The sequence below is a fragment of the Heptranchias perlo genome, chromosome 11 (assembly GCF_035084215.1).
Source record: "Heptranchias perlo isolate sHepPer1 chromosome 11, sHepPer1.hap1, whole genome shotgun sequence".
Taxonomy (NCBI): Eukaryota; Metazoa; Chordata; class Chondrichthyes; order Hexanchiformes; family Hexanchidae; genus Heptranchias; species Heptranchias perlo.
Genome location: NC_090335.1, coordinates 3,472,373 through 3,491,487, shown reverse-complemented (window position 1 = coordinate 3,491,487; position 19,115 = coordinate 3,472,373). Strand labels below are relative to the sequence as shown.

The window sequence follows — 19,115 nt, the reverse complement described above, 5'->3', positions numbered from 1 at the left end:
TGCCACTTCCACAGCATTAACAAATGCCCCCAGTGTGGTCCCAGTATCATTGATCGTTAACACACATGGAATTTGGGTTTTCACTGCAGAGGGAGGTCATTCCCAGAGATTGCCCAGACTGAAATGTCCAGAGGGGTAAGAGGTATCTAATGGAGATCGCAGAGATTCGGTGACGAAATGGTTACAATTACTAATGTATGACAAGCGGCTAGTACATATGACAGCAATATGAAACCCCAAGCACTAAGTGTAATAATTCATTTGGCTGTGAGGCTGAGGCCTAGATCAGTTTTCAGGTCTCATGACTCCCTTGACAGTACCATGCTTTTCCGCAGTAGTCTAATGAAATCACTATCCCTGAGTCATTGTTTTGTTCCCTGACATTTTTTTCTCCTTTTTTTTTAAAACAGTTCTTATATCGACCTGGGTCTCTGGATTGGGAAGATGTTTGTGAAGAGTAACTTCCAAGGGATTGTGTAAGGGCCTGTGCGAGGAGAGAGGTTTTGGTGTCTGTGATGTTGACGTGGATTGATGAAGCTGTAGCAATGGGATGCGGCTCGTCTGCTGTCACCGAGAGCCAGACAAAGAAATCTGACAGAGGTGGGTACTGATGGAGTTACTCTGCACTTTCTTACAACTTCCACACCACCAGCGTTCTTGCTGTTAAACAGAAGTGCAGATGTGGTGGGACTTGACATTTACAAAAAATATCTGAGATTACAACAGTTGGAATCTAAGTATATGCAACCAGGATCTTTGGAAAATTGCTATAGGATATTTGATCTATCACTAACCTTGCAAGGGTACTTTACAAGCACTGTTAACTTTCAAAATATATTGCTAAGTAATGTATAAATGCTTATTATTATGTGTTTCATTGAACTGAATTACTTGCATCAATGGTAATTAATGCACATTGTTTGAAATTTGTAACATGTAATATCTGGCACAATCCCACTATGTGAATGAATAAAAGCTGGCAATGCTGAAATAATCGAATACGGTAGCATTTAATTAACAGCGGTTCTGGAAAAAACAGAGGAATTTTAATACCCTGAAAAGAAGTGAATCACTCCTGTCATGTTTGACATTACAAACAGGATAATGTGGGTTCCAAAGAATACATCAGTCCTTCTGCCATATCATTCAAATTGAGATTTTCAAATGGATCTCATGCTGTACAAATGACTAACTGTTGATTGTTACAACATGTAGTAGCTATCCTTGCTTTGCTGAGGAGTATTTTGTGTTCTTGTAGCCAAAATATGTGCGATAAGTAACGGCAAAAAAAGCGAAGCTATTTGGCAATCTAAATGGAGAGTATAGTTTCGTCATTTAACAAACCTTGTCCGGGGAACTCCTATAGCCAAATAAAAGGGAGTTAAATTGATGACAAATTTACTGATATTATACTAAACTCTGAATTAGACTAAAACCATGCTTTCCTATTTCCATTGCTAAATGAACCCTGTTTTTGTAGATATAATTATGGTTTAAATTGTTACTGTCGGCCTGTCAAGAGGAAGATATTCTTTAAGCAAGTATAGAGAAAGAGGGGAACTAGATGAGTATATGAAGGAGAAAGGAATAGAAGCATATGCTGATAGGGTGAGATGATGTAGGGAGGGAGGAGGCTCGTGTGGAGCATTAATGCCAGCATAGACCAGTTGGGCCGAATGGCCTGTTTCTGTGCTGTAAATTCTGTGTCATTCTATGTAAGACTTCCTTTAACTTTATTTCTGCTTTTCTCTCTTTAGTACAGTGCAGTTTGTTACTGGCTTTAGTTCATTCCCTCCTCTCTGTTTGCTGGAATCTGACTATATAGACTTACAGATTATTTTGTTCAGTTACTCCCCATGCAGATGAGTTGGCAAGGACTCCATCTCCCTTTGCAGGTAAGCATTTGATTCTGTCCATCGCATAATTTTGTGAATGATCTATTCTTATGCATTTTAACAGCAATATTTTACATTTTCTTACATAATAACAGTCACTGCACTCCAGAAAGCAGTTTGCTGTGTGAAGTGCTTTGAGATGTTTAACAACATGCTATATAAATGCAAATGACAATCTTCTTATTTTTCCTGCTTTTATTCTTTATGATAGCGGATAGGTAGCACAATTTGAGGAAAGCCCATCAAACTTTACCCCTCTAGTACATTAACTCCCCCAATAGGTCGTCAGACTGTAATGTGAATAACATCAATGCTTTTGCCTCTATTACCTCACTTGGTGGATTATTCCAAACACTTGAATCGATTATTCCAAACAATTCAGCATAGAAATTTTTCCTGATATCTCTTCTAAATTTACTTTTGACTTTTTCCTCCTCTCCCCCATTCTTGGTCACAAAGGTAAGAGGGATAACTTTTTCCCAATCAACAACTTGAATTTATATAGCGCCTTTAAACATAGCAAAACGTCTCAAGACAGGAGCGATTATCAGACAACATTTGACACCGAGCCACATAAGGAGATATTAGGACAGGTGACCAAAAGCTTGGTCAAAGAGGCAGGTTTTAAGGAGTGTTTTAAAGGAGGAGAGAGAGGCGGAGAGGTTTAGGGAGGGAATTCCAGAGCTTAGGGCCTAGACAGCTGAAGGCACGGCCGCCAATGGTGGAGCGATGAAAATCGGAGATGCGCAAGAGGCCAGAATTGGAGGAGCGCAGAGATCTCGGAGGGTTGTTGGGCCGGAGGAGGTTTCAGAGATAGGGAGGGGCGAGACCATGGAGAGATGAGAATTTTAAAATTGAGGCATTGCAGGACCGGAAGCCAGTGTAGGTCAGCGAGCACAGGGGGTGATGGGTGAACGGGGCATGGTGCAAGTTAGGATACGGGCAGCGAGCACAGGGGGTGATGGGTGAACGGGACATGGTGTGAGTTAGGATACGGGCAGCGAGCACAGGGGGTGATGGGTGAACGGGGCATGGTGCGAGTTAGGATACGGGCAGCGAGCACAGGGGGTGATGGGTGAACGGGGCATGGTGCGAGTTAGGATACGGGCAGCGAGCACAGGGGGTGATGGGTGAACGGGGCATGGTGCGAGTTAGGATACGGGCAGCGAGCACAGGGGGTGATGGGTGAACGGGGCATGGTGCGAGTTAGGATACGGGCAGCGAGCACAGGGGGTGATGGGTGAACAGGGCATGGTGCGAGTTAGGATACGGGCAGCGAGCACAGGGGGTGATGGGTGAATGGGGCATGGTGCGAGTTAGGATACGGGCAGCGAGCACAGGGGGTGATGGGTGAACGGGGCATGGTGCGAGTTAGGATACGGGCAGCGAGCACAGGGGGTGATGGGTGAACGGGGCATGGTGCACATTAGGATACGGGCAGCAGGGTTTTGGATGAGCTCAAAAACTGCTACTCATTAACCACATACTAGGCGGTCCATGAAAACAGCCAGGTGTGATACTCTCTTTGATTTACTCTCCTTTATGGGGAAGTGTCTACCCTCTGCTCGAAACCAATGTTGAGTTGAACATTCTGGAAGCCTGCATGCTCTGTGTACTTGAGTCTGTGCAGCATACAGCAAGGTTAATTAGCTTGATCTTATAATGATGCAAATGGGAACATTGGAGTACAAAGTAATTTTTTCCTAAGAGGAATGCTATAGTTTATACATACTGAAGTTCAAAACCTTCTCATCAACCCATAACTCTCATTTTCGAAACTGTATGCTTGCCCTTTGACAACAGTTAAAGGGTTAATGGTGTTCATGGCCGCTCTTATCGTATAATTTTTGCCATTAATTCATTTTGGTGTATTAATTAATTCATTTTGGTGTATTAATTAATATTTTACATATACTCGACTCCTGTCTAATCTCATGAATTGATGTATAATCCAGACCAACGTCTCCTGGACTGGGTCTACCACACACTCACTTTATTGTTAGCAACAGAAAGAAGAGGTTTGGGGGAGAAACTGGGCTGGTTTGATCACTAAAAATTGATAAAAAGGGAGAAAGTAGAATATGAAAGTAAACTAGCAAAAAATATAAAAACGGATTGTAAGAGATTCTACAAATATGTAAAATGGAAGAGAGTAGCAAAAGTAAACATTGGTCCCTTAGAGGCTGAGACAGGAGAAATTATAATGGGGAATAAGGAAATGGCAGATGCGTTAAACAAATATTTTTGATCTGTCTTACATAAGAACATAAGAAATAGGAGCAGTAGTAGGCCATCCGGCCCCTCGAGTCTGCTCTGCCATTCAACAAGATCATGGCTGATCTTCTACCTCAACGCCATTTTCCTGCACCATCCCCGTATCCCTTGATGCCTTTAATATCTAGAAATCTATCGATCTCTATTTTGAATGTAATCAATAACAGCCCTCTGGGTAGAGAATTCCAAAGATTCCTCATCTCAGTCCTAAATGGCCTACCCTTTATTCTGAGACTGTGACCCCTGGTTCTAGACTCCCCAGCCAGGTGAAACATCCTCCCTGCATCTATCCCGTCGAGCCCTGTAAGAATTTTGTATGTTTCAGTGAGATCCCCTCTCATTCTTCTAAACTCTAGGGAATACAGGCCTAGTCTACTCAACCTCTCCTCATACGACAATCCCGCCATCCCAGGAATCAGTCTGGTTGCACTGCCTCTATGGCAAGTATATCCTTTCTTATGTAAGGAGACCAAAATTGTGCACAATACTCCAGGTGCAGTCTCACCAAGGCCCTATATAATTGCAGTAAGACATCTTTACTCGTCTACTCAAACCCTCTTTTAATAAAGGCCAACATACCATTTGCCTTCCTAATTCGCAGTAGAAGACACAAAAAGCATACCAGAAATAGTGGGGATCCAAGGGGCTAATGAGAGTGAGGAACTTAAAGTAATCAGTAGAGAAAATGTACTGAAGAAACTAATGGAACTAAAAGCTAATAAATCCACTGGGCCTGATGGGCTACATCTGAGGGTTCTAAAAGAGGTGACTGCAGAGATAGTGGATGCATTGGTTATGACCTTCCAGAATTCCCTAGATTCTAGAAAGGTCCAGCAGATTGGAAGGTAGCAAATGTAACCCCGCTATTCAAGAAAGGAGAGAGAGAGAGAAAACAGGGAATTGCAGGCCAGTTAGCCTGACATCAGTCGTCGGGAAAATGCTGGAATCCATTGTTAAGGAAATGGTAACAGGGCACTTAGAAAATCATAATATGATTAGGCAGAGTCAACATGGTTTTATGAAAAGGAAATCGTGTTTGACAAATCTGACAGTTTTTTGAGGGTGTAACTAGCAGGATAGATAAAAGGGAACCAGTGGATGTAGTGTATTTGGATTTTCAAAAGGCATTCGGTAATGTACACAAAAGGTTTTTATGCAAAATAAGGGCTCATGGGATTGGGGGTAATATATTAGCATGGATAGAGGATTGGTTAATGGACAGAAAACAGAGAGTAGGGATAAACGGGTCATTTTCAGGTTGACAGGTTGTAACTAGTGGGTGCCGCAAGGATCAGTGCTTGGGCCTCAGCTATTTACAATCTATATTAATGACTTAGATGAGGGGGCCGAGTGTAATGTATCCAAGTTTGCTGACGATACAAAGCTAGGTGGGAAAGTAAGCTGTGAGGAGGACACAAAGTGTCTGCAAAGCGATATAGTCAGTTAGGTGAGTGGGCAAGAAGGTGGCAGATGGAGTATAATGTGGGGAAATGTGAGGTTATTCACTTTAGTGGGAAGAATAGAAAAACAGAATATTTTTTAAATGGAGATAAACTTGTAAACGTTGGAGTTCAGAGAGATTTGGGTGTCCTGGTACAAGAAACACAAAAATTTAGCATGCAGGTACAGCAAGCAATTAGGAAAGCAAATGGCACGTTGGCCTTTATTCCAGGGGGTTGGAGTACAAGAGTAAAGTAGTCTTATTACAATTGTACAGGGATTTGGTGAGACCTCACCTGGAGTACTACGTACAGTTTTGGTCTCCCTATCTAAGGAAGGATATACTTGCCTTAGTGGCGGTGCAACAAAGGTTCATTAGATTAATTCCCGGGATTAGGGGGTTGTCCTATGAGGAGAGATTGAGTAGAATGGGCCTATACTGTCTGGAGTTTAGACGAATGAGAGGTGATCTCATTGAAACATATAAGATTCTGGATAGTCTCAGGATAAGGGGTCGGCCATTTAAGACTGAGATGAGGAGGAATTTCTTCACTCAGAGGGTTGTGAATCTTTGGAATTCTCTACCCCAGAGGGCTGTGGATGCTCAGTCGTTGAATACATTCAAGGCTGGGATTGGTAGATTTTTGGACTCTTGGGGAATCAAAGGATATGGGGATCGGGCGGGAAAGTGGAGTTGAGATCGAAGATCAGCCATGATCTGATTGAATGGCGGAGCAGGCTCGAGGGGCCGTATGGCCTACTCCTGCTCATATTTCTTATGTTCTCATGTTCTTACGAACTACATTTACATTTATATTGCCACAATGCAGACTTAAAGTCACGACTCACTCCCCCATTATAACATTGTTGAAAGGAACAGTTGAAAGCTTAATGTTGTTTATTCTTTTTGCTTGCAAGCAATAGAAAAATCTCATTAGTGCGTGGGCAGCTCGCAGATGGTGCTGCTGAGCATCAGGGTTATGCCACCTGATTAGTTTGCCCATTGACTTTGTTAGCTCTTGCTAATGAAAACAGCGTGGGCTGTTTCAGGAATCACTGAGATGTCTCGTATGAATAATGGGATGAAAGGCGTTAAGATCATGGGTGACTTTCCTACTCTCAAACTTTCTACACACAATTACTTTCTATTCTAGAATTATCTCATATTCAGTACTATGAAACAGTTAATGTGAGTAGTATTGATTTCCAATGTTATTGTTTCTGTGTCCCATACCCCTGCCAAAGCAGGTGAGCTATTGACCTGATCCCAAGCCTCTGCCACTACTGTTCTTGAGATGACCACCAGGAGATGTAAGACAGCAGTTTGAGGTGAATCTCCCTCCTCTTTTACATCCCTGACCACAGTGAAACACTTGACCTCCATTCAGCCCCTTCACCAATGATGCAGCGTAGCCACTATCAGAGGCACAACACACAGAGAAAGATGGCCATCAACACACATGCTACCAATCCATTGAATCCATCTGAAGTTTCTGTCTTGCCCCTTGTTACATCACAATATCTATATCCAGAATATATTTTAAAAATTATGTCTGCACGAATGTCCTGTCTAAAAATCTCACTTCCTGTTGTCAAGTTTAGGTTGTACTTTTATCAACTTTTCTCATTAAAAATTCCCACATTTATAATGTGATTTATAAATGTAATAAATATAAATTATAATGTAATTTATAAAAAACCCACATTTGTAATGGAAGCTGCTCATGTGAACGAGTTGTGCTGTAGTGACACCCTCCGACCAGTGGCGCTGCTGTACTGCTCCGGCGTTGTGCCTTCCAGTTCCTCAGCCTGGATTGCTCCAAGTGGAACCAACTTTAACTTGTCTCCTTCCCAAATTCCCAAAAGATTTGCTATTTCACTATATATAATAATATAAAATCAAACTATATAAAAATAGGGACAGATTGTAGTACTTTAAAATGAAGACTGAATTACACTGACACACAAACGATGGTCCCCATTCCCCCTGAAGTCTACGCTTGGACTTGGTTCTGTGTAACACCATGGGAGTTTGACTAGTGTATTTTGAAATACTTGACAACGTATGTATGATCCAGCCAGCTGTTTTCCTGTTGAAAAGATTGAGGACACCATCTCCCATACTGTTTAAATATCAGTTGTTAAGCGGTTTACATGATTATAAGCAGATTACGTGAAGTATAGGGGACGATAAAGTCCTTCCATCTATTAAACGTTGGTCTGTCCTACCATGTTGCCTGGTTGGTATTGCTGTAATGCACTGTGACTGCAGCAGTTGTAGGTTGAGGGCACTAAGTGGAACTGTAGAGTAGTTTTCACCTTTTGCAAGCTTTGCTCTCCGCCATGTTTCTCCTGGGCACTGGACATTCACCCGGGTGACACTTAAAAATTGTATACGTGTGCATTTCCTCTCCACAATCTTCAGTTTCTGTCAGCACAATTTGTCGTCATGCTTTTTATGCCAACATTGAAAATGCCTCTGTAATCAGTTATAATGGGTATTCCCTATTTAAACAGGTCCTGGTGATATTGTGGTTGCAGACTGCAGACAAGGTGGCATTGTAGCTTCATTGTTTCCTGGACGACTGTATCCCTGACACACCATCAGCACTGCCACTGATTTACAAGTCACACTTTGCTGATACCTTTATTGTTAGAAAAACAGCATGACTCACTGTGAGCAAAGCATAAGAGTTCATAAATAGAGGCATAGAGTACAAAAGCAATGAAGTTATGTTCAACCTTTATAAAACACTGGTTAGGCCTCAGCTGGAGTATTGTGTTCAATTCTGGGCACCACACTTTAGGAAGGATGTCAAGGCCTTAGAGAGGGTGCAGAAGAGATTTACTAGAATAGTACCAGGGATGAGGGACTTCAGTTATGTGGAGAGACTGGAGAAGTTGGGATTGTTCTCCTTAGAACAGAGAAGGTTAAGGGGAGATTTGATAGAGCTGTTCAAAATTACATGGGGTTTTGATAGAGTAAATAAGGAGAAACTGTTTCCAGTGGCAGGAGGGTCAGTAACCAGAGGACACAGATTTAAGGAAATTGGCAAAAAATCCACAGGGGAGATGAGGAGAAATGTTTTTACGCAGCGAGTTGTGATGATCTGGAATGCACTGCCTGAAAGGGCGGTGGAAGCAGATTCAATAATAACTTTCAAAAGGAAATTGGATAAATACTTGAAAAGGAAAAAATTGCAGGGCTCTGGGGAAAGAGCAGGGAGTGGGACTAATTGGATAGAACTTTCAGAGAGGCGGCACAGGCACGATGGGCCGAATGGCCTCCTTCTGTGCTGTATGACCCTATGAATCTATAATACTTTATGCAAAAATAATTTCTTGTTAGCACTAAATTGTAATTGTTTGAGATTTCATGGTCTGTGGATTACAGATAGTAGAATGGACCACCCAATAATAATTAAAATAGCACACAGCTTATCAACTGACTGTCAGTTTAATAACACGAGCTCTGAGATTTCAGTAAACAGGTGAGTTTATTGTACATTGTTCTTCGAAAGTATTAGTTCATGAAAAACACCAATTGCTACATGTACTGATCAGAGGAGTAAATGGTCTTTGAGAGTTTACAATAGAAGGTCCTTGAACTCACTGAATGACCAGGTGAGGCATCCGAGGTTTGAACACTTGAGAACAAAGCAGCAGATATTTTCTGTTCAAAGCATCGTATTATATAATGAGAATGAATGGATGGATATCAAGATCTTTTAGGTCTTTCTATTTTCTTAATCTAGTTTCCTTCCGAATATAACTCTTAAAAAGTTGAAGAATAAAAATATATATTTAGCCAATCTCAGTCTGGGTGCTATAAATGACCTCAGCGATCCCAGGCTGGGGAGGTTAGGATTCAGGCAGAGATCCGATTCTGATCACTATCCTACAGGCTTGGTGAGGACAGGAACAGGCTGAACTCTAAGGCCCGCACCCCCCATGGTCGAACAGCTTACTGGGATTCGGTCATACAGCTCACACATTCAGAATGGACACTTGAGCAAAACACCAAAGGATTGATGGTGTCTGGGGAATGTATTACAGTGAGAATATCTGTGAAAATGTAACCCAGTCAGAATGTCTGTGGAACTGTACCTCAGTCAGAATGTCTGTGGAACTGTTCCCCAGTGAGAATGTCTGTGGAGCTGTGTCCCAGTGAACATTTCTGTGGAACTGTACCCCATTGCGAGTCAGTGTCAGTAGAACTATATCCGAGTGAGAAATTCTGTGGTACAGTGTCCCAGTGAGAATGTCTGTGGTACTGACTACCAGTGAGAATGTCTGATTTGCTGTATCCCAGTGACAATGGTGCCTGTGGGACTGAACCCCAGTGAGAGTCAGTGCCTGTGGGACTGAACCCCAGTGAGAGTCAGTGCCTGTGGGACTGAACCCCAGTGAGAGTCAGTGCCTGTGGGACTGAACCCCAGTGAGAGTCAGTGCCTGTTGAACTGTATCCCAGTGAGAGCCAGTGCCTGTGGAACTATATCCCAGTGAGAGTCAGTGCCTGTGGAACTGTATCCCAGTGAGAGCCAGTGCCTGTGGAACTATATCCCAGTGAGAGTCAGTGCCTGTGGAACTGTACCTCAGTGAAAGTTAGTGCCTGTGGAACTGTACCCCAGTGATAAAGTCTGTGGAACTATACTCCTGTGAGAATGACTGTGGAACTGTATCACAGTTAGAATATCTGATAAACTGTACCCCAGTGAGAATCAATGCATGTGGAACTGTATCCGTGAGAATGTCTGTGCACCCATAAACCAGTGACAGTAAGTGAATGTGGAACTGTATCCAAGTGTGAGTCGGCGCCTGTGAAACTGTTTCACAGTGAGGATATCTGTGGAACTATACCCCAGTGAGAATGCCCGTGGAACTGTACCACAGTGAGATTATCTGTGGGACTTTACCTCAGTGAGAATGTCTGAGGAACTGTACTCCAGTGAGAGTAAATGCCTGTGGAACTGTATCCAAGTGAGGGTCAGTGCTTGTGAACTTGTTTTCCAGTGAGAATGTCTGTGGAACTGTACTGCAGTGAGAATATCTGTGGAACTGTATCCCAGAGAGAGTCAGTGTCTGTGGAACTGTATCCCAGTGAGAAAGTCTGTCGAACTGTACCCGCTGTAAGATTAACTGTGGAATTGTATCCCAGTGAGAATAACTGTGCAACTGCGTCCCACTGAAGATGTATGTGTAACTGTACCCCAGTGAGAATGTCTGTGGGGCTGTGTCCCATTGAGAATGTCTGTAGGACTGTGTCCCATTGAGAATGTCTGTGGAACTGTACCCCATTGAGAATGTCTGTGGGACTGTACTACAGTGAGAATGTCTCTGGAACTGTATCCCAGTGAGAATATCTGTGGAACTTATCCCAGTGGGAATGTCTGTGGAACTGAACCGCATTGAGATTTTCTGTGGAACTGTATCCCGGTGAGAGCCAGTGCCTATGGAACTGTATCCCAGTGAGAAAATATGTGGGACTGTACCACAGTTAGAATATCTGTTGAAATGTACCCCAGTGAGAATCAATGCATGTGGAACTGTATCCCTGAGAATGTCTGTGCATCCATACACCAGTAAGAGTAAGTGAATGTGGAACTGTATCCAAGTGAGAGTCAGGGCCTGTGAAACTGTTTCACAGTGAGGATATCTGTGGAACTATACTCCAGTGAGAATGCCCGTGGAACTAAACCCCAGTGAAAATGTCTGTGGAACTGTACTCCAGTGACAATATCTGTGGCACTGTGTGCCGGTGAGAATATCTGTGGAACTGTATCCCAGTGAGAATATCTGTGGAACTGTATCCCAGTGAGAATATCTGTGGAACTGTCTCCCAGTGAGAATATCTGTGGAACTGTATCCCAGTGAGAATATCTGTGGAACTGTGTCCGGTGAGAATATCTGTGGAACACCCAGTGAGAATATCTGTGGAACTGCACCCCAATGAGAATGCCTGACGAACTGTATCCCAGTGAGAATATCTGTGGAACTGTATCCCAGTGAGAATATCTGTGGAACTGTCTCCCAGTGAGAATATCTGTGGAACTGTCTCCCAGTGAGAATATCTGTGGAACTGTGTCCCAGTGAGAATATCTGTGGAACTGTCTCCCAGTGAGAATATCTGTGGAACTGTGTCCGGTGAGAATGCCTGTAGAACTGTATCTCAGTGAGAATGTCTGTGAACTGCACCCCAATGAGAATGTCTGTGGAACTGTATCTCAGTGGGAATGTCTGAGGAACTTATCCCAGTGGGAATGTCTGAAGAACTTATCCCAGTGAGAATGTCTGTGGAATTTTACCTTAATGAGAATGTCTGTGGAACTGTATCCCAGTGAGAATGTCTGTGGAACTGTATCCCAGTGAGAATGTCTGTGGAACTGTATCCCAGTGAGAATGTCTGTGGAACTGTATCCCAGTGGGAATGTCTGAAGAACTTATCCCAGTGAGAATGTCTGTGGAATTTTACCTTAGTGAGAATGACTGTGGAACTGTATTCCAGTGAGAATATCTTTTGAACTGTAGTCCAGTTAGAGTCTGTGTCTGTGGAACTGTAACCCTGTGAGAGTCAGTGCCTGTGGAACTGTATCCCAGTGAGAGTCAGTGCCTGTGGAACTGTATCCCAGTGAGAGTCAGTGCCTGTGGAACTGTATCCCAGTGAGAGTCAGTGCCTGTGGAACTGTATCCCTGTGAAAGTAAGTGCCTGCGGAACTGTATCCTATTGAGAAAGTCTGTGGAACTGTACCCCTGTGAGAATGTCTGTGGAACTGTGCCACAGTTAGAATCAATGCATGTGGAACTGTATTCCTGAGAATATCTGTGCACCCATACACCAGTGAGAGTAAGTGAGTGTGGAACTATATCCAAATGAGAGTCAGTGCCTGTGAAACTGTTTTACAGTGAGGATATCTGTGGAACTATAATCCAGTGAGAATGCCTGTGGAAAAATACCCCAGTGAGAATGTCTGTGGAACTGTACCACAGTGAGAATATCAGTGGAACAGTATCCCGGTGAGAGTCCGTGCCTGAGGAACCGTATCCCAGCGAGAACGTCTGTGGAACTGTATAAAAGTGAGAATGAATGTGGAATTTTATCCCAGTGAGAATGTCTGTGGAACTGCACCACAGTGAGAATATCTATGGAACTCCAACCCAGTGAGAATGTCTGTGGAACTGTTCCCCAGTGAGGATGTCTGTGCTACTCATCTCAGTGAGAATGTCTGCGGAACTGTATCCATTTGAGAATGTCTGTGCACTTCCAGTGGTAATGTATGTTGAACTGTACCCCAGTGAGAATGTCTGTGGAACTGTACCCCAGTGAGAATTCCTGTGGAACTGTACCCCAGTGAGAGTCAGTGTCTGTGGAACTATATCGCAGTGAGAATGAGTGCCTGTGGAACTGTATCCCAATGAGAAATTATATGGGACTGTACCCCTGTGAGAATATCTGTGGAACTATATCACAGTGAGAACATCTGTGGAACTGTGTCCCAGAGAAAATGTCTTGTGAAACTGTACCATTATGAGAATATCTGTGGAACTGTATCCCAGTGAGATTGTCCGTGGAATTTCTACCAGTGAGAATGTCTGTTTCACTGCAACCCAGTGACAATCAGTGCCTGTGGGACTGAAGCCCAGTGAGAGTCAATGGCTGAGTAACTGTATCCCAGTGATAATGTCTGTGCACCTGTACACCAGTGAGAGTCAGTGCCTGTGAAACTGTAACCCAGTGGGGAATTCTGTGGAACTTTACCCATTGAGAATATCTGTGGAATTGTACCTTAGTGATAATATCTTATCCCAGTTAGATACTGTGCCTGTAGAACTGTATGCCAATGAGAGTCAGTGCCTGTGGAACTGTATGCCAATGAGAGTCAGTGCCTGTGGAACTGTATCCCAGTGAGAGTCAGTGCCTGTGGAACTGTACCCCAGCGAGAGTCAGTGCCTGTGGAACTGTATCCCAGTGAGAGTCAGTGCCTGTGGAACTGTACCCCAGTGAGAGTCAGTGCCTGTGGAACTGTACCCCAGTGAGAGTCAGTGCCTGTGGAACTGTACCCCAGTGAGAGTCAGTGTCTGTGGAACTGTATCCCAGTGAGAGTCAGTGCCTGTGGAACTGTACCCCAGTGAGGAATTCTGTGGAACTTTACCCATTGAGAATATCTGTGGAATTGTACCTTAGTGATAATATCTTATCCCAGTGAGAGTCAGTGCCTGTGGAACTGTATCCCAGTGAGAGTCAGTGCCTGTGGAACTGTATCCCAGTGAGAGTCAGTGCCTGTGGAACTGTATCCCAGTGAGAGTCAGTGCCTGTGGAACTGTATCCCAGTGAGAGTCAGTGCCTGTGGAACTGTATCCCAGTGAGAGTCAGTGCCTGTGGAACTGTATCCCAGTGAGAGTCAGTGCCTGTGGAACTGTATCCCAGTGAGAGTCAGTGCCTGTGGAACTGTATCCCAGTGAGAGTCAGTGCCTGTGGAACTGTATCCCAGTGAGAGTCAGTGCCTGTGGAACTGTATCCCAGTGAGAGTCAGTGCCTGTGGAACTGTATCCCAGTGAGCGTCAGTGCCTGTGGAACTGTATCCCAGTGAGCGTCAGTGCCTGTGGAACTGTATCCCAGTGAGAGTCAGTGCCTGTGGAACTGTATCCCAGTGAGAGTCAGTGCCTGTGGAACTGTATCCCAGTGAGAGTCAGTGCCTGTGGAACTGTATCCCAGTGAGAGTCAGTGCCTGTGGAACTGTATCCCAGTGAGAGTCAGTGCCTGTGGAACTGTATCCCAGTGAGAGTCAGTGCCTGTGGAACTGTATCCCAGTGAGAGTCAGTGCCTGTGGAACTGTATCCCAGTGAGAGTCAGTGTCTGTGGAACTGTATCCCAGTGAGAGTCAGTGTCTGTGGAACTGTATCCCAGTGAGAGTCAGTGCCTGTGAAACTGTACCTCAGTGAAAGTTAGTGCCTGTGGAACTGTATCCTATTAAGAAAGTCTGGAACTGTACCTCAGTGAGAATATCTGTGGAACTGTACCTCAGTGAGAATGTCTGAGGAACTGTATTCCAGTGAGAGTAAGTGCCTGTGGAACTGTATCCCAGTGAGAGTCAGTGCCTGTGGAACTGTACCCCAGTGAGGAATTCTGTGGAACTTTACCCATTGAGAATATCTGTGGAATTGTACCTTAGTGATAATATCTTATCCCAGTTAGATACTGTGCCAGTGGAACTGTATCCCAGTGAGAGTCAGTGCCTGTGGAACTGTATCCCAGTGAGAGTCAGTGCCTGTGGAACTGTATCCCAGTGAGAGTCAGTGCCTGTGGAACTGTATCCCAGTGAGAGTCAGTGCCTGTGGAACTGTATCCCAGTGAGAGTCAGTGCCTGTGGAACTGTACCCCAGTGAGAGTCAGTGCCTGTGGAACTGTACCCCAGTGAGAGTCAGTGTCTGTGGAACTGTATCCCAGTGAGAGTCAGTGCCTGTGGAACTGTACCCCAGTGAGGAATTCTGTGGAACTTTACCCATTGAGAATATCTGTGGAATTGTACCTTAGTGATAATATCTTATCCCAGTTAGATACTGTGCCTGTAGAACTGTATCCCAGTGAGAGTCAGTGCCTGTGGAACTGTATCCCAGTGAGAGTCAGTGCCTGTGGAACTGTATCCCAGTGAGAGTCAGTGCCTGTGGAACTGTATCCCAGTGAGAGTCAGTGCCTGTGGAACTGTATCCCAGTGAGAGTCAGTGTCTGTAGAACTGTATCCCAGTGAGAGTCAGTGTCTGTGGAACTGTATCCCAGTGAGAGTCAGTGTCTGTGGAACTGTATCCCAGTGAGAGTCAGTGTCTGTGGAACTGTATCCCAGTGAGAGTCAGTGTCTGTGGAACTGTATCCCAGTGAGAGTCAGTGTCTGTGGAACTGTATCCCAGTGAGAGTCAGTGCCTGTGGAACTGTATCCCAGTGAGAGTCAGTGCCTGTGGAACTGTATCCCAGTGAGAGTCAGTGTCTGTGGAACTGTACCCCAGTGAGAATCAGTGCCTGTGGAACTGTACCCCAGTGAGAATCAGTGCCTGTGGAACTGTACCCCAGTGAGAATCAGTGTCTGTGGAATTGTATCCCAGTGAGAAATTCTGTGGAACTGTATCCCAGTGAGAATATTTGTGGAACTGTATCCCAGTGAGAATATTTGTGGAACTGTACCCTAGTGATATAGTCAGTGGAATTGTGTCCCAGTGAGAATGTCTCTGGAATTGTATCTCAGTGAGAATGTCTGTGGAACTGTATCTGTATGAGAATATCTGTGCTAGTGTATTCCAGTTATAATGTATGTTGAACTGTATCCAGAGAATGTCTGTGCAGCGAAGGTTCACTAGACTGATTCCTGGGATGGCAGGACTGTCGTATGAGGAGAGATTGGGTCGACTCGGCCTGTATTCACTCGAGTTTAGAAGAATGAGAGGGGATCTCATTGAAACATATAAAATTCTGACAGGGCTCGACAGACTGGATGCAGGGAGGATGTTCCCCCTGGCTGGGTCACAGTCTCAGGATATGGGGTAGGACATTTAGGACTGAGATGAGGAGAAATTTCTTCACTCAGAGGGTGGTGAACCTGTGGAATTCTCTACCACAGAAGGCTGTGGAGGCCAAGTCACTGAATATATTTAAGAAGAAGCTAGATAGATTTCTAGACACAAAAGGCATCAAGGGGTATGGGGAGAGAGCGGGAATATGGTGTTGAGATAGAGGATCAGCCATGATCATATTGAATGGCGGAGCAGGCTTGAAGGGCCGAATGGCCTACTCCTGCTCCTATTTTCTATGTTTCTATGTTTCCTGTGGAACTGTAGCCCTGTGACAATATCTGTGCATCTGTACCCCAGTAAGAGTCAGTGTCTGTGGAACTGTACCCCAGTAAGAGTCAGTGTCTGTGGAACTGTACCCCAGTAAGAGTCAGTGTCTGTGGAACTGTATCCCAGTGAGATTCAGTGCCTGTGGAACTCTGTCCCAGTGAGATTGTCTGTGGAACTGTATCCCAGTGAGAATGTCTGTTTCACTGCATCCCAGTGAGATTCAGTGCCTCTGGAACTGTACCCCAGTGAGAATATCTGTGGAACTCTCTACCAATGAGAATGTCTGTTTCACTGTATCCCAGTGAGAATCGGTGCCTGTGGAACTGTACCCCAGTGAGAGTAAGTGCCTGTGAACTAGTTTTCCAATGAAAATGTCTGTGGAACTGTATCCCTGTGCGAATATCTGTGGAACTGTACCCGAGTGCGAATGTCTGTGGAACTATATCCCAATGAGAGTGTCTGTGGAATTGTATCCATGTGAGAATCAGTGTCTGTGAGAATGTCTGTAGAAGTCCATATCAGTGAGAATGTTTGTGGAACTGCTTCCCAATGAGAGTTGGTGGAAATGTACTCCAGTGATAAACAGTGCCTGTGGAACTGTATCCCAGTAAAAGTCAGTGCCTATGGAACTGTAGACCAGTGTGACTAACTGTGGAATTGGACCTCTGTGCGAATGTCTGTTGAACTTATCTCAGTGAGAATGCCTGTGGAACTATATCCCAGGGAGAAAGTCTGTGGAACTGTATCCATGTGACAATCCGTGCCTGTGGAACGGTATCCCAGTGAGAATGTCTGTGGAACTGTATCCCAGTGAGAATCAGTGCCTGTGGAACTATATGCCGCAATGAGAATCGGTGGAAATGTATGTTGAACTGTACCCAGTGAGGATGTCTGTGGAACTGTACCCAGTGAGAATGTTTGTGCACGTACCCCAGTGAGAGTAAGCATCTGTGGAACTGTATCCCAGTGAGATACAGTGGGCTTCATTTTAGCACCCGCTATCGGGTGCGTTCCTGGCGGGGGGGCTCCGAAAATCGGGGAATCCCAGAGCGGGTTCGGAGCCCGGCTCCAACCCACCCACTTCCGGGTTCCCCACAGACGCGCTGACGTGCGCACGCAGCCCCCGCATGTGGGACTCCCGCAGGCAATTAAAGCCAGCGGGGTGCCACTTGACAATATTTATCTAGCTATTTCAGGTCATTAACTGACCTGATTAAGGGACTATGTCAGGAGGGGAGGGATTTTATAGACAACTGGGACTGTTTCCCGTACTGGGGGAAACACTCCCAGTTGAAATGGACGTGTTGCAGCTGTCAGCCTGTGGCAGCTGCAAAGGTCCATTTGACAGGTGTGGGGGGAGACCCTCACCCATTGCAGGAGGCCACTCTGTCACTTGGGACAAAGTTTGGCCTCCACCACCCTCCTCCTAACAATCAAATTCACCAACTTGCACACTTACCCCGGGGTCCAGAGACATGTACCTACCTTGCGGACCCCCTCAGATGTACATCTTCCGGATGGGGGCCGCCGTAGCTGCAGTCTTGACCTCCTCGGAGGGCGAACAGCATCACCAGCCTCGCCGGCCACGCCGTCCACCTCTGACACGTGGAGCTCCACAACACAGTGCTGTGACACATCCACCTGCACAGCAGGAGGGAGGGCAACCGCAGAGAGAGATGCGTCGCAGAGGGCACTACCCTCGCCACAGGGTCCACAGACCGAGGCTCAGCTTCCTGGACCTCTCTGAGCAGCAGTGCACACGGAGGCTCAGAGTCACTCGACATGTAGTCGTGGACATCTGCAGCCTCCTTCATGCCGAGCTGCTCCCGGTTGGCCCGAGCACCATCTTCTTACCTGTCGCTGTCAAAGTCACCACTGCCCTCAACAACTTCTCCTCCGCATCCTTCCAGGGTGCATCCGGGGACATCGCCGACGTCTCTCAGTCGTCTGCGCAAAAGAGCCCTGCAAATACACCTACACCACTCTGCAGTGACACAATGGGTGGCATCAGTTGTGGGTCTTCATTGTGATCCTCAGGAAAGGGCATTATTGCACAAACCAGACAAGATTCGCAAAGACGTGACAGTAGTGGTGCCAATATAATATGTGATGTGAATTGATCAGAAATTCAATATAGTTAAAAACCCTCAAACACCCTTGTGCATCCCCTTCATGCTCACGACACATTTGCCTTACGCTGCCTACTGCACATATGTGATGCATGCCCTGTGGCTGCAGCACAGGTAGTGGCAGGTTGAGTGAGGCTGACCGTGAAAGAGACGCATGAGAGGGTGAGTATGAGATAGAGCCATGAGATTGTATGAGGATTGGGTTGAGTGGTAGTGGTGGGATGAGTACTGGCGAGGTGAGTAAGTGCAGGTAAGATGAGGATGAGGTTTGAGTGGGTATGAGGGGTGATGTGACAGAGTAGTGTTGGCAGTGCAGAAGGAGATGTGGGGTGGGGGCGGTGATGTGGCAGATGGAGTGTTGGGGAATGAGTAAGTGTACTCACTTTGGCTGACCTACTTAGGTCATTGGAGCGCCTCCTGCACTGTATGCAGGTGGGCGATATGTTGGTGGTGCTGGTGACCTCCTCTGCCACCTCGAGCCAGGCCTTCCTGGTGGCAGAGGCAGGCCGCTTCCTCCCGCCCGCCCGGGTGGAAGATCTCTGTCCTCCCC

At 45.4% G+C, this 19,115-nt stretch overlaps 1 protein-coding gene across 1 annotated transcript in view; it reads left to right on the top strand.

Annotated features, from left to right (window-relative positions):
- The window catches only part of ppef1 (protein phosphatase, EF-hand calcium binding domain 1), a 159,409-nt gene that overhangs the window by 29,804 nt on the left and 110,490 nt on the right, over positions 1-19,115 (top strand). Inside the window, exons 2-3 of the mRNA XM_067992435.1 lie at positions 411-600; positions 1,848-1,895. Coding sequence (XP_067848536.1) covers positions 516-600; positions 1,848-1,895 — 133 coding nt within the window. The 5' untranslated portion in view covers positions 411-515. The remainder of the gene's footprint in view (positions 1-410; positions 601-1,847; positions 1,896-19,115) is intronic.